At 42.6% G+C, this 19,404-nt stretch overlaps 1 protein-coding gene and 1 long non-coding RNA gene across 10 annotated transcripts in view; one reads left to right on the forward strand and one right to left on the reverse strand.

Moving 5' to 3' along the window:
- LOC100716104 (suppressor of cytokine signaling 2) overlaps positions 1–19,404 on the forward strand; it is a 259,251-nt gene that overhangs the window by 171,960 nt on the left and 67,887 nt on the right. The window contains exon 5 of one of the 9 annotated variants that reach the window (XM_063255302.1): positions 18,779–19,187. The exons of the other annotated variants lie outside the window; for them this stretch is intronic. Within the exon in view, the coding sequence (XP_063111372.1) occupies positions 18,779–18,867 (89 nt within the window). The 3' untranslated portion in view covers positions 18,868–19,187. Of the gene's footprint in view, positions 1–18,778; positions 19,188–19,404 lie in introns of those variants that run through there. 9 annotated transcript variants of the gene reach the window in all.
- Positions 2,750–8,298, reverse strand: LOC106028994 (uncharacterized). The gene is made up of 2 exons (XR_001202617.3): positions 7,458–8,298; positions 2,750–2,973 (listed from the first exon to the last, which is right to left on the reverse strand). It is a non-coding gene; the product is annotated as an uncharacterized LOC106028994 (long non-coding RNA).

Raw genomic sequence — 19,404 nt, forward strand, 5'->3', positions numbered from 1 at the left:
TTATTTCCATTTGCCTGGGTATTGTTTAGTTCACCTGGCATTTATGTTTTATTTAGTTTTAATGTAATTTTCTGTTTGTTTTTCAAGGTGACGTCTCTCTATGTGTTCTAGGCTGGCCTTGAACTCTCTTGAACCTACAGCAGTCCTTGTGCCTGGCACAGGCATGCACCACCACTGGCTTTTTCTTTTTTTTTGGTCTTTTTGAGACAGTTCTTGCTATGTAGTTCAGGCTGACCTTGAGTTTACTTTGTAGCCCAAGCGGGTCTCGAACTTGCAACAAACCTCCTGCCTCAGCCTCCTGAGTGCGGGGATTACAGGCGTAAGCCACCATGACGGGTTTACTACCCCTGGCTTTCAGCATAATTGTTTTCAATGCTACCGAATATTTTATGTGTACCAAAATACATCTAATCAATCCCTTTGTGTTGTGAATTTAAGTTGTTTCTATCTCGTTTCACTATGAGAAGCAGTGTGGTCATGCACATTCACACATACACATTTTTAGTATCTTTGATCTTCTTGAACTTCTCCAGAAATTGGAATTTCTCAGTCACACAACGTGTATCTTCATCTTCCCTGCTGAATTCTATCGTTGTAAACTCTACGCAGAGTTACAGTAGGTTCCATTCCTGTGAATCTAGTAATTTCTTTATTGATATTTTCTAATTTAATAGGAAAAAGAATAATTTATATTTTCAATTTGAATTTGGTATTACTAGTGAGATTGGAGACATTTTCATTTGACTACTTGTAACTCTTAGAAATAGCCTGTTCATGGCTTTTGCTCAGTGTATTTCTGTTTTTCTTATTAATTGGAAAGTGCTATTTTTTAAATAATAATCTTTCATCACATATATTTATAGAACATAAGTCAGTACAATAAAGAAATTAACTAGTATACTTTTGTACTCAAGTTCGTATCTACTTTGCGGGTTGCTGTTAAAATTATTATACTAATTTACAACTGCATCCTCAATATGTGTTAGGTCCTGTTGTTTTGCATGTTTGGCAGTATTTGGTATTGTCATTGTAGTATTTTTATTCAATCTAGTAGACATGGTATGGTATCTTGTGATTTTAGTTTTCATTTTCCTCTTAGCCAAGGAGATTGAAAGCTTTCAAAAACAGATTTATTGACCCGTTGGCTATCTTTGGGAGGTATGGGTCTGAAGTGCTTAATTCTTTTCTGCACTTTCTTAAAGAATTGTCAGACCTTTTCTTATGTATTTTAGAAGTAAGTTCATTTCTTGTTAGAAATATCTTTTCCCATTTTGTGACTAGAGCAAAAACAGAAAACCCTGTTTAGCCTATTCAAATTGTGCTTTTTTCCCAGGTGTTTATGTCCTTTGAATACTCAGCAGTATCCTAGCAGTAATATGCTTATTATTAGGGACTATCAGCAACTGAATGCAATAGAACAAAGATAATATAGTCGTACGAGAAGCTCACTGAACTTAGGAGATGGTTCCAGACATGCATGATCTCACTGCTTTTTACCTCAGTGACCTCAGTAAAGCCTCATATTCTTTCTGAGCCTTAGTTTCCTCCTCTGTATCACAAGTAGACTTATATTCACTTACCTCCTGGGGCTGAGGTCGTATATGAAGACCGGCATGGCACACAGTAAAATTTGTGTAATACAAATCATAATCCTAATCAGTATTACATGGGTGTAGCATGTTAAACGTTTACTTTATTAAAATTATCTTTGGAGGTAACCTGGTTTATAAAACATTCATCCTAACACCCTTCTGGTTCTATGGTTTGTGGGCTTACACTAATTTTCACGACTCCTTTAGAAAAAAGTGGCTTGTTGTTTAAAAAATCAAGTTGAGGTCCTTTGTGATTACTCCGAGTGTGTGTGGGGTTTATTAGCTTTGAGGGCAGCAGGCCTCCATCTCTCATACTGACAGCCTTTATGAGTTCGTCAGCTGCTATTCAGGTAAAAGTCATTTTGATCTGTGATGAAGGCGCTACATTAAAGGAGTCCCGAAGTTGGAAATCTCTATTTTGGACCTTTCATTAAAATGCTCTCTTCCTGAAAGAGGCAGAATGCATTTGCATCCCAAAGGATAGCTGATTTCATTTGGACCTCTTGAAGCCTAGTAATTTAATTATGTCTCTGCCATAACCTTTTATCTTCCTCTCGCCTTCTGACACCTCATCCTGGAAGCTGGTCGTCTTATCCCCAGAATTAATTAACATGCAAATACTTGTCTAGAGACAGGAGAACATTGCTTTTTCAATTAGCATGTAAATGTCAGTCTTAATGATGTTAGATTGACTCTTTTAAGGAGAATTAAAATGGTGTAGTCATCTCCTGCTTGTTTCCTAGAGCACATTATAGATATTTCTGATGCTGTGGTCCTGGTGGGACTTTCTGGCTTCCACAGCCACAGGCTGCATGAAGTCGGGGATGGGGCCTGGCTGCATCAGAGCCAGGTTCCTGCCTTCACTTCTCCCCTCCCCTCCCCTCCCCTCCCCTCCCCTCCCCTCCCCTCCCCTCCCCTCCCCTCTTTTCCCCTCTCCCTCTTCCTCTCCCCTCTTCCTCTCCCCTCTTCTCTCCTCCTCCCTCCTCCCTCCCCTCCTCCTTTCCCCTCCCCTCCCTTCCCCTCCCCCCTCCTCCCCTCCCCCCTCCTCCCCTCCCCTCCCCTCCCTTCCCCTCCCCTCCCCTCTCTTCCTCTCCCCCAGGTTTCCTAGCTAGGCCTGCTTGCCATGCCTCTGCTACTTCTCAGTAACACACTTATGATAGTTATTACTTATATTTACGTTTATCGGAAGGAGTGGCCCCTGTAAGAGCTGTTAGCAACAAGGAAAGGTGCTGGGTAGCAAGGTCAGTGCTCATGTCCCAAAGAACAGAGAAGATGAGCTTAGGAGATGGAAATCCATGGGTTCAGGTCTTGCCTGTGCCAGTGGGAAGCTGTGTGACATTGAGCTGGTTACTCTCTTTCTCTGAGGTTCAGTTTCCTCACTCTGTAAAATAAAAATAGTAATATCTATTAGAGAGTTTAAACCTGGTGACATATGCAGAGGACTACCCAGGTCAGAGATCCTTGCATGCGTGTACGTGCTTGTATTTGAGCCCGTGGTGTGGATAGCCTTGGCTGGCTGTGGGTGTGCATAGAGAAAACTTAATAAAAAAAGTGAAAAACCACAGAACATCTGACAAAAGCCCAAACCAGGATGAAGTCTCCACAGACCTCAGGCTCATCGGATGTCTCCTCCCCTGCTGCCGTCACTGTGAGAATGCAGTCGTGGGGTGCTGGGCTGCTTCCCGCCGTGGGGACCCCAGTGTGGGCAGCTGGGATCGCTGGGGAAGTGGGGCTGTCCTCAGCACACGCCCTGCTCTCCTTTTCTCTCCTTGGCGCCCATTTTCTTGCCCCCACCCATGAGTTCCTGGCAGGAGGAGTGTTTGTATTATGTTAAACTGTGTCTTTTTAAATCCTAAAAGCTTTCTCCTACTAACAGTTTAGTTATTATGGAAAAAGTATATGAAATACAAAAAAGATAAAATACAAAGTAGTCCCTTTCCATCAAGCTTTGAATCCTCATTTTTAAAAAACACAGACATTTTAAATGGACATTCAAGCATATATATACTTTTTGAACATAAGTAGACTCATTTAGTGTGTGTATTGTTATGTAACTTGCTTCCTTTAATTAATGTGTGGGGTAGCTAGTTATACTAGTATTTTGTTCTACCTTAGTTTTTAATCAGTGGATTAGTAGTCCACTGTACTCTCTATGACTTGTCTTTTTTTCTCCCTCCCTCCCTCCCTTCCTTCCTTCCTTTTCTTCCTCCCCCCATTCCCTTCCTTCTCTCCTTCTCCCCCTTCCCATCCCTTGCTACTGATCCTTCTCCCCCTTTTTTCCATACTGGAGGCTGAACCTAGGGCCTTTGCACTGATCTATATCCCCAGCCATTTTTTTATGTTTTACTTTGAAACAGGGTCTTGTTAAGTTGCCCAGGCTAACCTTGTATACCTCCTGCCTTGACCTCCCAGAGTGATTGCAGGAGTATGTCAGGATGCCTGGTTTGTAAGTGATTCTTACTGAGCAATCTTTAAGTTTATTTATTGATTTAATTTATTTAATTTGTTTTCATAGGTTGAACTCATGACCTCGTGCTTGCCAGGCAGGTGCTGTGCTGCTGAGCTATATCCCCAGCCCTAAGTTTATTTTCTTAATCTTTGCTGTTTATTATATACTGTGCTGCAGAGCAATGCCGTGTAGTCATCTGCAAGCCTGTAAAATTTGAATTGCATTTGGTTACATTTATTGAATGTCATGTGATAGAATTGTTGGGTCATAAGGTGCATGTGTATAAAATTTTGGTAGAATTGTCCTCCAGAAGGTTGCACCTAATGTCATTCTGTCCACTGTGCATGCAAATGAATATTTTGCTTCTGAAAGACAATCCTGAACTTAAGGCCAGCGAAAAAAGCCAAAGAAGAAAGAGGACGTTAAAAATGAGTGGCCATGATCCATGAAGACGTATGATCACACAAAAACTTACCCATACCAGAGCTGGCCATGGCCGACAGAGGTGGTAACAAGCCACAGTCCATCCAGTGCTGAATGGATAGACCTGTGTGTTCTCCACACACAGTGGAGTGTTAGCAATAGGAGCTACCATGTGGATGGACTTTGAAAACATTATGCCAAATTAAAAAGCCAGTTACAAAACACCACCCCCATTTATACGAAAGGCCTAGAATAGGCAAATCCATGGAGAGCGAAAGTAGATTAGTGGGGGCTGGAGGTTTAGCTCAGCGGCATAAGCACCTGCCTTGCAAGCAGGTGGTCGTGAGTTCGATCCCTGGTACCGATAAAAATGAAAAAGACCAAAAAAAAAAAAAAAAAAAAAAAAAAAAAAAAAAAAGAAAGTAGATTAGTGGTTGCTCAAGGCTGGGAATGGGCTAGGGCTGGGGTCAGGAAGTGACTGCTAATGGGCATTGGTTTTCTTTTGGGGGTAATAGAATGCCCTATAATTAGATTGTGGTGATGGTTGCACAACTCTGCATGTACTAAAGCCATTGACTTGCACACTTAAAGTGGGTGAATTTCATGTGTGTGCATTTCAGGCCAATAAAAGTTTTTTTAAAAAGAGTAAGCGGTGGCAGAATGCACGGGAGGGGACGGAAAGGATGAGATGTGGGCGTTGTCGTGGGCTTGTGAGGCAGCAGGAGGACAGTGTGACGCCAGCGTGGCAGGGAGTTTGGACAGGGCAGCCGTTCCTGCGGGCTAGGCCGAGTGTCCCGTTCAGGTGGTTGGTGACAGCCAGCTGTGGGGGTGGATGGTGGAGCAGGGTTGAGGCCGTTCACGCTGCCTTCATCAGGCTCGGAGACAGGGTTGGTGTCCTGAGCTATAGCTGCTGGTTCTTGTTTAGTTCTTTGAATACACAGAAGACACTGTTCTGGAAGGCAGTGATGGTTTCCTCTGCTGACCTAGAAATGCCTGCTGTGCTCCGGCGTTTGGAAAAGGAAGGTCAGAGAGAGGAAGCTGAGCTCAGCTGCTGAGTCAAGGGAAAAGGGGGAAGGCCTCGGGTCACCAACGGTCAGCGACTGCCATCGGCTGTGTGCCGGTGGATAAAACATAGCTCAAAGCAATGAGGTTCATCTCGCGGTGAACCCCGACAGAGGGAAATCAACACACCTTTCTGCCAAAGCCGACTTCTCACGATTGTAGCTTTTTGAACAGTGCTCATTTCTCCTTTTTCTGGCCATCGTGGTTCTGCAGCACGGGTCAGATCAAACGGAAACATTCAGGACGTTCTCAGTTACTTTCAAACTTAATTACTTTCTGAGGTTTTCAACTTCAGAAAGGGCCGTGGTCTCCGTGGCTTCATTTGAAGGTGAATCCTTTTGAGGAGGCCACTGCTGGTTTGCCTGCAGTTTACTTTAGAAGCCCAGCACAGCACATGTGCGGCTCAGTACTGACCCACTAAGCCAAGTTATTCTGGGCCAGGCAGAAGTCTTTTTTCTTTGTGTCTGTGTTTGATTCATTACTCCAGGTTTTATTCCTTAAAAAAAAAAATCCATCAAAGAATAGACCATGGGTAATACATAGTGAGTCCTTGTGTTTGATTAGGATGTAGCCAGAAATGTCAGGCACTTTTAAGCCTTTCTTCTGATTTTATTTTGAATTGCTAAAGAACTTTTAGCAGTGCGGGGAAAATGTGGGGGTGATTCAGAGCGTGAGGCAGAGGAAGGGAGTGATTCTGGCACATGCTCACCAGTCGAATGACAAGTGGGGGATATTTTTGTATTTATTGCTATTCATAGTTGAAGGCCTGTGGCTCCCTAGGAATTAAGCTTAGTTATACTTATCAGACTCAGAGGTTTTACTGTGAGCACATCAACCTGTGGGCCTTTGGATATGTTTCAGTCTGCTTAGCTGATGGTTAAAGTGTTGTCCTGCTCTGGTGGAATGTCCTGTCACTCAATAAAAGGAATACATCTTGGCATGCTAGACTGCAGTATAATTAAAACTGTCTTTATTTCTGCACATAGCCACAGAAGATTTTTGTTTGGTTTGGGTGTATTTCTCCTGAATACATTTGAAAGACAGGGACTTACGGAATACAGTTTTAGAATTTTTTTTGTGTGTGTTACATTTGGATTCTGGAGATAGGCGTGAATTCAGAGGGTTTCAGAATGTGAGAGAAAGGTGTTTTCGTGGCTTACCCGGTGGGGGTGTAAACTTTCATCCTTTGCCAGCCTCTTTAGAAATTGTGACTCTGAACCGTCCTGACCTCAAAGCACAGGCTGTTCCTGTGAGTGAGCCTGAAACCCTTTAAATCAGCCTGAACTGCTAAACAGGCTAGTATTATTAACTAAGTAGGTTTAACTTTGCTGATGTCTGATTCTACACAGAGTTAGATGTCAAGACTGAGAGAGACGGGCCGGGAGTCATGAATGAGGCTTCTAATTCTCCCCAGCGTCTGATACATATTTCAATCCATAGAAAGCAAGAAGTGCTTTGTCATTTTCTTTTTTTCTTTAAACCCGGCTGAGGAAGCAACGAGGTGGAAATACATTTTGAACATGCATTGTGAGCAAGCAACTCGAAAAACTGTTTCTCTAGGTGGGACTGATGAAATCCTCGGGAGGGAACAACCATACAGTACAGTATTGCAAAAAGAAAGAAAAAAGAAAGGTGGATCAACCAAATAGTGATAGTGATTTTCAGAAACTGAATTTCAGAGAAGATACAAGTTTGGAAACTTGGGCGGTGGCACCAAAAGAGGAAAAGGAATGTAGAGAGAAATAAAGAAAAATGTGATAGAAAAAAATCACAGTATGTTTGGAGGGGGAAGAAACCGGGAAAGAAACAATTTAAGAACAAGGAACTTTTTGATGGGCTCGGGTATTCGGAGAACATGCACAGAAGATTAAAAGACAAGCCGTCGATCAAGGGGAAATTCAGAAGAGCAGCATAAACCCGTAAGGAAATACCTGCAGGCCTCGAGTTCAGACAGAGCCGATGCAGCTGGTGCAAGAATGGTGCTCTTTAAACAAAACCAGAGGAACAAGGAAAGGCTCCGCTCACCCCTCCGGGCAGACCTGCTCGCTGTTTGGCTTCTCTCTTTATCAGAGAGCCTGATCTTCAGACTGCAGTGTGTAACACGAACACGGTGAAGAGTAAACCGGAGCAGACAAGATAGGTCACGGTGATAACAGTCGCAACTGCCTTTTGCCGGATCTCACTCAGGACTGAGTGCCGTAAAAGACATTTTAGTTCCTTTTTGCCTAGTACTTCCGGCAGCTGTGCATGGAGGGTATTATGGTTTCCAGCCGTGTTTTATGGATGAGAAAACGGAGGCTCAGAGACATGTAATATCAAGCTCAAGGTTACGAAGACAGTAAGCGATGGACTAAGATTCAGATCCAGCCTGGCTTCAAGGTTTGGCTGTCTTGATTGGACTCCCTGACTCCCCGGCCTGTCAGCACCAAGGTTATTATTTTTTTCTTTTTATCACTCCACGTGTGCAGTTTACATCCCTTGGGGGCAGTTGGTGTGTGCACCTAACGCATCTTAATTCCTTTTTCACCCGCCTCATCTTTTGATCCTTTTCCTATTTGAAAAAGATCTGTCTCCTTACTACCTATTATCTTTTATTTTGCTTTTTTTTTTTATATTTTAGGTTTCTCATATAAGAGAAACTGTGGTATTTAAACATGTGCATCTGTTTTATTTCGCTAAACATTATAGTCTTCAAGGTGCGTCCATTTCCCTACAAATGGCTCAAGTTTATCTTTATGGCACAGTAGTACTCCACTGCGTATATACACCATATGTTCATTACCCATTCATCTGTTGATAGTCCACTTCCAAGATTTGGCTATTATAAGTGGTGCTGCTATAAACATAAATATGTATGTATCACTATAATGTGATATCTTAACTCTTTTAGGAAAATGCTTATAAGGGGAATACCAGGGTCAAATGAAATTTCTAGTTAGCTTTTGGAGGAATCTCCAGACTGATTTCTGTAGTGGTTGTACTAGTTAGACATAGGCAAGGACTTTCTGAGCAGAGCCCCGACTGCACCAAAGTTTTAAACAGGATTCTACCTTTCAGTTTAAATTGTATCACAAGGTACATAGATAAACCAACATGATCCCAGGAGATGGGATTGAGGAGCCAGAGAACAGAATCGCTGCAGAAATAAGAGAAATGGAATACAAATGGTAAAAAACAAAGACTAACTTAGTTTCTTTCTTAAAGATACACCTCAGACTATCCCGAACAAAGAACTTGGTATTTGCTGCTCGTTGGCAAACCTAAAGACTGTGTCAGGCAAGTGATCTGTGGGAGTCGTTGATGAAAGTAAAGACCCCCGGGAGGCGTCATAGCTCACAAAACATGGCAAATTAGACCCCAGCCCCAGCGTCACCCACTTCCTCCTTTTCTTCACCTCTGTCCTCCTGGTTACTTACCTGGGAGCCCTGTCACTAGGAACCGCACCAGTGGCTTATGAACCGGGGATTCATCTGATTTCTGTTCGGTCAGTTTTTATTTAGTTGTACTGCTTCATGCAGATTATTGATTTTAGACAGAGACTTTTACTGAAATTAAAACACTGCGCTTATGGCATCTTTCTAGTCCAGTGGTGGGGAACGTTCTAGAGCTCTGTGCCATCGGCTTGCCACCACTGCTTGATGTCACTGTCTCACAAGAGGAAGTGTGTGTTTGACCTGGATTACTCTCTGTGACTCCACGGCACTTCCTGGCCTTTGCTGCCAGCCAAGTGCTTACGAATCATCTGTGCCTGCATTGTTCAAGCTGGAGTGGGGAAGTCTACCATTGCTGCAAAAGCAAATAGGTGTCATTTCGTGAGATCGCAGTTTGGGAAATGCCGACCTTTGCAATCATTTGTTTCTGAATTTTGCTGAGGGCAGACGTGAAACTCATTGGCCTGTGGCTTAGGGAATCAATGTCTTCATCTTTTTCAAAACCTGGACTAGGTCTGTTAGCCTTTTCATTGATTCCTCAGACTGTTCCACATCTTCATGCATATCTGCCAGCCATTCATCGTCCTGGAATATAATTCATCATGGCTTGTGTGCCTTTAAAGTCTTTAGGTATTTTCTCCCTTATTTTGAGCTCTGTACTCTGTTTATGCTTTACCTTTTGAGGTCTGAGGTGGAATCAGGTATGATGTGTTCAGTAACTTAAGGTAAGAGCAGTAATTTGAAGTTGCAGATAGGGTTCATGTCAATATAATGAAGTACCTTCTAATAATCTGGAGGGTCATATAGATTATATTGAACATTAGAGCTGTAAAGAGGACATTTTTACATTAGACAGGACGTTAAAGAAGATGACCTTAGGATTCTAAGATACTGTGGTTTGGGACATTTTTCTTTCATAAATATCACAAATAGTGTAGTTTTGGACCTCGAGGCTATTTTGTTATGGTACCACTGTTATCCAAGACAAGCATGTACAATCTCAAGTCCTGCAAAGTAATTGGTGCCTTGATGATTCAGGAGATGCATAGCTGGGCGATGTACCTATTTCAGGGACCCTTCAGTTTATTGTACAGTGAAATGGTGTTGCTTCCCCGTGCTTTGGAGTGTAACTACATCTCACCACTGCCTTTTTCAAAGAAGAGAACTCAAACTTTAGCTGAGAACTTGTTTGCACGTAGCATGACTGGGTCAGGATCTAAATTTTACAGATATTTGAAATAAAATAGAATTAATCTCATCCTGTAGATTGGCTGAATGTGGGATATTTAACAGAACAAAAAGCTTTAGTCAGTATTTACTCTTTCAAAACAAATGATAATTCTTTGAAAATAGCTCATTTTCCCATAGTAATGAATAAGCCCAAAGTAATGGGATTAATAGGATTATATTTTATTGCCCAAACAAATCATGCCCAGAAGTGATAGTTGGTCTTTGCAGCACACTTGGGTGGATTCCACAGCAGCTTTAGCATTTGAAGGATATGACAGAGAATAGTTTAATAACATTTAGTACACACTTGGTGCTTAGTGATAAGAAATGAACAAAGGTCCTTAAAACATGACTGCTGCAAGAGCATATTAGAATAATCACGTGGTTTTGCTGATTACTAGAACATGAACTATTCATTGCGATAGTATAGAACAGCCATGGTGACCCTTTTAGAACTTTAAGGTTGTGAACAGCCTGCTGCAGCTTGTGTACTGTGTAAGTTTGCCATTGCTGTGCAGGCAGTTTTAAAATCTGTTGTAAGACTTCCTCCCTGGCCCTCTCCCCCGTCCCGGAGCACACATAACGGTGAGCTCCTGTGTTACAGGGCTGTCTTCAAGGGCCTGTGTCTCCTAGCGTACTGCGAGGTCTTTGAAAGCAGTGGTTGACTGCCTCAGTCATCTCTGTCCTGAATTTAGACCCGAACTGCTGATGTGGCCACCCAGGCCGTGGTCACAAAGCTCCGAGGCTGCCGTTACATCGCGATGGTCGCTCTTCCCACGTCTCAGTTGTGCTGTCCTTCCCGCTGCCACTCTGGCTTTTGGAGCGAGTAGAGGGATGAATGGATAAGGACTGAACTATTTTTGCTGTGTACTCAGAGACCCTCCTGGAACCGGCCTGGGCATTACAGACATCGCTGTCTCACCTTGTGACGTGCAGGCACCGCGTGCTGCTGTTTGTGGTTTTGCTCCAGCCGTGCCTCCTTTGCCCCCATGTTTGAAATGTGTCCTTTCAGTCTCCTCCTCCTAAGGAGCAGCAGCCAGAGTGTGATTTTCTTTCTTTCCCCCTCCCTTCTTTCCTTTTATTAAAATTAAGTTTTAGTGTTGTAAACTTTTTATTAGCACGTTTGAGTCATAATGATCGTCTGCATCCTGCGGAACTGGCACAGGTGCATGGCAGGTTTAATTCTTTGCACTTCCCCTTCCTGTGTCTACTCTCCCACTCCGTCTCTTGATCTCTTTCCATTTGCAAAGATCTATTTTCTATTACCTTTCTTTTACCTAGATCCTTAATTTGTTTATACTTTTAGTTTCTCACATAAGACACACCATGAGATATTTATTTCACTTAACATTACAGTCTCAAAGTGCATCTGTTTTCCTACAAACGACTCAAATTTATCCTTCTTCACAGCAGAGTAGTACTCCAGCATGTATAAATACCTGCATTCCGTTTTTATGTCTCAGTGGTTTTAGAATAATACCTAGGGTCTGGGGATTTAGCTCAGCGGCATAAGCACCTGCCTTGCAAGCAGGCAGTTGTGAGTTCAATCCCTGGTACTGATAAAAATGAAAAAGACAAAAAAAAAAAAATATAAAAAGAATAATACTTAGCCTGATGCTAATGCTTTTTTTCCTGTAATGTGTCATATACTCACATGTAATGGTGTCAGTTCAAAAATCTCACTTTGCCTGTAGAGGAGTAAAGACAGAGAGCTGCCTACCATTGTGTGCTCAGAAGTAAACTGAAAATACCAGGGACCAGCCAGTGCTCCTGGTTTCAAGTCTCGCATTCCGCTCACGACCCCCCAGAGCCTCTCCAGATTGTGGCTCCTCTTTGCCCTCTCTCGTGGTCTTTGTTTTGCTCATTGGCTATTTTCTCCCCCCAGAACATGGACTAAGGGGACCCTTGGACATCACTTTTCAAAGGATACTGAAACTTTGCTCACCACAAATCGTCTCGGTGTGCAGCCTTTCGTGTGTTTAACCCTTTGGTTGAACTAGGCCATTTCCAACTTGATCACGACTTACCTTCGCCTCTCCTGTTTCTTCGCAGGAGGAGTCTGAGGTTGTCCTTCCGCCAGACCGTCTGTGCTGTTTCCTCCCTTCTGCTCAGCCCTGACTTTCCTCTTCTCCTCCAGAGGGGCAGCCCTGAGGCCAGGCCAAGATCGCAGCTCTGGAGGCAACGTGCCAGGACGCAAATCCTGACGTTTAGTGCTTCTTAGCCAGGTGACTTGGGCACCTTACCTCTGTGTCTCAGTTTCCTGACTTGAAAAGTGAATATCAAAATTGTACCAGTATCTCAGGATTATGGATTTTATTCATATGTGTGCTTAAAGTAAAAAGCTCACAGCAAAACCCTTAAAAGTATAAAGTTTATAGGGAAAAAGGCCAAGAAGCTCGCTCCTACTTTAAGACTCACCCACCAACTGCTTGAGTTTTCTGGTTCTTTGTTTCCTGCTCTTTCCTCCCTTTGTGTCCCTGGTGTGGCTCAACAAGTGGGCTCTCTGGCCCCAGGGCTCTATCTTAGACCTCTCCAGGGTTTTGCTGGGTTGTATGCATCCTCCCTGCCCTGTGGGCCTCCATCACAGAGCCTCAGAGCTGCCGAATCCTTTTTTACTATGAGAAAGGCATGTGAGTCAAACCCCTGCTTGCATCTTCTCTAAACACACAGGGAAACTCAGCAGAACACAGTGATACCAACGCGTGTATCACCTTGATACACGCTGGCCCAGAATGTGTGTTCAGAAGAGCTATACCTATTCAGAAAGGATTTTCTTTTTGGTTTGTGCTTGTTCTGAGCCCAGCGCTCAAAGATAATAGAAGTTTGGACTTTATATCCCCTTTCCTCATCAGCATCTGACCATCTATGAACAGTAAATTCCTTTTATTGATTCAGGGAAAATACTATACAAATTTAATTACCCACCAGAAACCTAGCCCCAAGCATAGAATCTAAAAATGGATGTTTAATGTTCTGCTCTGACCCACCAGTTGCACAATCAGCTAAAGGCTGCTCATCTTTCATTAAGAGTAATTTGTCTGCATCCTTTATACACTTTGGCTAAACGTATTTTCCTCAAAGTAGATACAGAAAACATCGGTGCTTCTCCCCAGCCTTTCCGCATGCCCTTGTGTTCTGTAAGCTTCCACCCTGGAGTCTCTATTTCATTTGACCAAGCCTTGTACTGCAAGCTCCCTATTGCAGGAATGATGTTCTCAGTTACATGGTAAGGACTGTACCAGCTCCTTAAAAAAAAAAAAAAAAACCCACTAAATAGTGTCTATTTTTCTATTTTGGAAAAATGACAAAAATTATAGTAGTTTTGCTTGTCATTTAATAACTAAACATACTCTGAACCTGTCAGATTCATCGACTTCACAGAACCAGATTGAAAGTACACCACACACCAAATTATAGCAGAACAAATTCTTCTTTATTATAAGGGCTGGAGCCATTATAAGTCTGTCTGTCTTTCTGTCTGCCTCTCTTTTTCCCTTCCCCCTTTCTCCCCTCACTTTCTTTTCCTTTCTCTGCCTTTGTGCATTTCTTTACCGGCAGTGATTTCTGAAGCACCAAGCTGCTTCCACCTTTGTGCAGAGTTAATCAAAGACAGATTCTTAGTGGCGTTGAGCTGTTTTCGGTTCCCGTATTGGACCAGGTCCTCGTCATGACTGCTTTTTAGCATGCTAGGCAAGCTGCGTATTCCTGAAGAGCAGCACATGTGTTATAAAGCACACCTTTAGGATTCCATTGGCCAGATTCTTTTATAAGAACTTTCAAAAGGAACGAGTGAATGAAGGCAGGGATTCAAGGAGGGGTGAGCATCGACCTTACGTTTTTAAGGCTGATAGAGGGCTGTGTGTGTCTTACCGTGAAGCAGGAACAACTGCTCTTGCCAGAGGTTGATGTTGTAATTTTACTTTAGTTTCCAAACTGCTCCCCTCTATGTAACTGGATTTCAGCATCACAGAAGTTCTGTGAAGCTGAACATCCGAAGACTCAGTCCCAAAGAAACCAGAGCGGAGCAGATTGGTTCAGATCTCACGGCTAAACTAGACGTCAAGTTTCTGAGTGCACTGCTTTCACTCCCAGATCAGGAAATTTCACACTTGACTCCTCAGGAGGTCTGGGATCAGTCTGGGAAATTCTCATTTTTGTCACTTCCCTCAGGGGACTGACTGCTGCAGCGTGTACGGGGCCACACGTTTAAAAACTCCATCTACACCGTCGTGTGCCCTTGTTTTCAACTTCCTTTTAACTAAGTATTGAAAGTATCAATTTTAAGATAGCATGTTTAACTCAAGAGGACAGACTGTTTAAATGTCACACCCAAAATCCACAGTGATACTCACACGGATGACGTATTACAAGACTGGAGATCTTCAAATAGCCATCAGAAAGGAGTAGCCGAACGGCTGAACAGCACATTCCTGCAGAGGAACAACATGCAGGTACAAGAAGGAACAAGGAAAATGTCTACGTTGTGCTATGAAGCAATTTTTAGGACCTAACCCCATAAAAATAAAGTGGAAAAGAGTGTTTACACAGCATGTTACTTTTAGCTTAACAATGAAAGGAACATATATGTGTGTGTTTGCTTATATTGAAAAAAGAGAAGGGAAGTAAAGTATAAATATAAAACTGACTTTGAGATAAGATATTCTGACTTCACATCACTGTGGGACATAGTTTAAGGCAAAAGGAAAATGATCACCAAGAATTCTTAAACTGAGTTCAGTGATCTTATTATTAACTTATGTTAGTATTATTAACTACAAGTAGGTAATTAGTTTAATGCAGGTAGGAGCCAAGTTTCTGTGTAAGACAAAGCTTGAGTATAAACTCTAGCAGTTTAGTCATTTTTCATTTGAAAAGGAGGCATCAGTATTTTTATCAATATGTTATTTATTATGATTGGTATTATTAGATATAGTCATTGAAAGTAGAGATAGTTCAGAAGACGTGACAGCCCAATAGCATTTATTTCCTCCACAGCCCAACTTGTGGTGACCAAATGCATTTCTCACTGAAGGGAATAAAGGCTTTTAAGAAGCTGCTCACTCCGGGTGTGGAATGTGAAATGCACGGAGTGGCCGTCGGACCTCTTAGATCTGGAAGCCGTCAGAGTCTGTGGGCCGTGCCAGAATGCCTCAGAAGCCAACCTCAAGGGGCCTTCAGGGGACAAACATGGGACAGTTTGAACTTCAAAAGGATTGAGGCATATCAGTATTTGTGAATTTATGACAGTTCTTTACAAATATGATGAAACAAGGACCAAGCTCACTTGTGACTTCGCAAGTCTTGAGGACGCCAAGTCATTGTTCTGAAAATGGGTTAATAAAAAAAGGGAGAGCCGGCATCCAATCCTGCTTTCCCATATAGTTTCCTTTTTTAATTTCAAAAGGGATAAAACAGAATAAAACCACTCAAAACAAGCCAGTATAAGTGATACAGGACTTAGAACATTACAAAATCAGCAATAGTTACCATAATGCCTTTGAAATAGCTGCAGATACCTTCAGACATAGTAAAAACCAAACAGAACAGAATAGAATACAAACAATAAAAACAAGACAATGGATGCAATAAAGGACTCCAAAACAAGCCAATAATAAATCCAAAATTGCTACCATAATATATCTTGCTATCTTTGGAATATTTGCTCCTGCCATTGGATTTGAAATAAACAAAGCCAAAGAGAGTAAAGCCCAAGCCAACAAAACAATGGAAATGATACAGGACTTCAAAAACAAGACATAGGGAATCAACAATGACTACAACCCTCAGAAGGAGATTCCCCCAGATGTCACACTGCATACTGCTATCCTCTGAACCAGTGATCAGACCACTGGCCTTAGATCTGCAAGGTCAGTAAGACACCAAAGCACCTCAGGCGTCCCAATTGCATTTCACCTCCATAGCTATCACCACAGCCTGTGTTTCTCCAGATAAGCCAGTCACTTATGGCAGGGGATGGGAGGGAGTGGTGCTTCTTATTTGCCAGCCCATGTGCTGGAAGGCACTGGAGTCTGGCTCTTCCAGTCCAGCGGTGGTCTGCACATGGTGCTGGTTCCCAGACTGGGTGTCACGGTTTATGTCTGTGTCCCCCAGGCCTCATGAGTTTGCATTGTGTATTTGTGATTGGTTCATTGTCTAGTGCTTGGATTGATGATGTCAGAGCTCCACCCACACAGGGGTGGAGCCAGGATGTGATGTAATGGCAGGAAGAAGGTGTGTCTGCTCTTTGCTGGTTCCTGCTTGTTATTTGCAGCTGCCATGAACTGTGGCCCAGCCATGCCCGCCTGCCTGGGAGCCAACTGAGTGTGGACTGAAACCTCCCAAAACTGTAAGAAATAAACCTTTCCTTTCCCAACTTGGGCATCAGGTATTTTGTCTCAGTGACAAGTAAAAAGTAACTAAGACACTGGGCTTGCTAGCTCGTGTGGCCTTGTTCTCTCTACCCCTCATCCACGAATTGTATGTGGGCATTTTACATGATGAAAATAATCAAGTTTTGAAAGGCAGAATCCTGGCAGAGGCCTGGGCTATAGGCACTATTTTTTGTTTTGTTTTCTTGTTTTGTTTTGCAGTACTGGGGATCAAACCCAGGGCCTCATGTCTGTTAAGCACACACTCGACTTCTAAGCTACATCCTCACCCCATTATTTGTTTGATGGAGTTACAGTTACTTTCCTCCTCTCCTCTTTTTTACCTCCATTTTACATTCTCTCTATTCCTTCACTTTCTTCAAAATCATTTACTGAGCCCTGTTTTCCACCAGGCAGTATTCTGGCACTGCAAGCCTTCCATGATGTAAACACTGTGATTATCCTCATTTTCAGACTAGCAAAAGAATACTTGAGAGTTAACTTTGTTAGTGGCTCTTTAGTCATGACATAATCAATTTAGGAGAATAAGTTGATTTTGGCTCACGATTTCAGAGATTTTGGTCCATGATAACTTGGCTTGACACTTTGGACCTGTGGTGGCCCAGGACATTGTGGAAGGAGTTGTATAGCAGATGATATGTGCTACCTCACGGTGGCTGGAACGCAGTGAAAAGGACCAGTTCCCAGTATACCCTTTATCCAGTGACCTAGCATTCCTTACATGAGGCTCCACCTCCTTATGGTTCCACCCTTTCTCACTAACTCCACAGACTGGCAGTTGAGCCTTCCACAGATGAGCTCTTGGGGGCACATTTAAGGTACCATAACAGGCCAGGGATATGGCTCAACAGCACAAGCGCCTGCCTCTCAAGTGCAAGGTCATGAGTTCAATCCCAGTACCCTCCACCCTCCCAAAAACAGAAAGAAAAAAAGAAAGGATAGCACCCACAAGCCCACCTGCCTGTCTCCCAAATCTGAGGCCTTATTCATTATTTTATTCTGGTTCCTGGAAATAGTCTTTTAATTTTATAGTTTAAATACTTCTAGTTTAGTGTTTTTAATTGGTAAAATTTAAACAGTGAGTAAATAAGAATAGATAATTGGAACTGCATCTGTGAAAAGGTGAAAGCATCATTCTAAGTGATAGTCACAGAGAACTAAGCAATGATAAAGGTGCAGTATGGAACAACTGTCATCACATTGCCAAAGCCAAAAAAACTCGCTCACCACTTCTCAGCCTCTTAAGGGTAGTACTTATGCTTGCTCTTCAGCGGCATATATTTGGTAATGATTTTAACTAGAAACTGAGATCTGAGAAAAATGGCAGATTTCTTTTTACATGTGTTTGTGAAATGCTTTTAGGATCATCACAATAAAGAAACCCTCTAAAAATGTCAAAACAAGGACATCTGATGAAATCCTAGCATCTCAGTGCCATTATTTGCTTTACTTCCTAGCAGATATTATTTTGGCTTTTGGAAAGCCTGGGTACGCCCGCGGGCATGTGCAGACCTTGCTGTCATCTGTCATGTGTCACGCTCCAGATGTCAGGAGTAGCAGTCATCCGGCAGGGAAGGGTGGCACGCCACCTTGCTGCCTTCTTGCTGCAGGGTGTGTGAGATTCATACCCTCAGCATTACAAGATTTAGTGGGACTTTGCAAAACCCCCGCAGCGCAGTACTTCATGGTTGGTCTCACAGAACGATTTATGTCTTGTGGATGTCAACTTGGCCTTAGGAAATTAAACTGATGGCCTGACTTGGTTGTTTCCTTCAAGGATCAGGTACTAAATATAGTCAAGCTGAACAACAAGATTTTACTCCTGCTCAGGAGCCAGTGAGGACATAAAAAATGGAAGAATCATAAATATTACCAATATTTATTGAGCCCCACCATATGCCGGGTGCTGTGCTAAGCCCTATCCATATTTAATTGTGTTTAGCACTCAAGGTAATCCTGTTGTACTGCAAAGGTGGCTGATGTTCAGAGAGGTTATGTGCCTTGCTTGCGGTTGCACAACTAACTAGCAAGAGGCAGAGCTGGGCTCTCAACCCGGGCTACCTGACCCCACGCCTCTGTTTCCTCTTATCGTGCAGTCTCAGTGCCGGAGGAAATCCACCACTACCGTGCTGGGCCTCGGAGGGCTTTCAGGGCACCTTCAAAACCTTCTTTCTGTGCCAGACTTCTGCTGTGATTTTACAGATGTCTGGAGGCAAGCGGAAAGAGAGGAGGAGATGGGGAACACGTGGGGTGTCTCACAAGCCGATACTAGGACACAGAATATGGAGTGATTGACTGCCTAGTCCAAAAAGAGTCACTTGGTCTACCTCCTGGCAAGACGGCTCAAGGACACCACAGTGAATATTCATCCGAGACCATCAGAACAAATCAGCTCAGACGTGAAATTAAAACAAATGGCAAACAAATACCATTTGTTAAATACCACAATAAAAGTATTCCATGTTACGAAGATGTCTCGTTTTAAAATCAATTTATAAGAAAAATACAGATCCTGCTCACTTTGAAATCCTAAACCTTTTTAGGCATAGCTCATGACTGATATGTTGTGCTTCACTCAAACAATTATTTTGGCAATTGCAAGTGACTGGCTGTGGTCACATATAGAAAACACTAGAACAACATAATATTAAGGTATTTTTTTTAAAATGGGAGCTATATTTGCTAATGCACATGCCCCAAAATACCACTAAAAGTAATTCACAATTGGCAAGCTTTTTAAAAACATTTTTTTCTGGTCTGAGAGAAGTTTTAATATTTAAATTTGATAAGTGTAGCACTTTTGGGAATAAGGAGAAAATTTTGCCAGC

This window comes from Cavia porcellus, unplaced genomic scaffold (genome assembly GCF_034190915.1).
Source record: "Cavia porcellus strain 051 isolate PalLab524CR breed Dunkin Hartley unplaced genomic scaffold, mCavPor4.1 scaffold_8, whole genome shotgun sequence".
Lineage (NCBI taxonomy): Eukaryota > Metazoa > Chordata > Mammalia > Rodentia > Caviidae > Cavia > Cavia porcellus.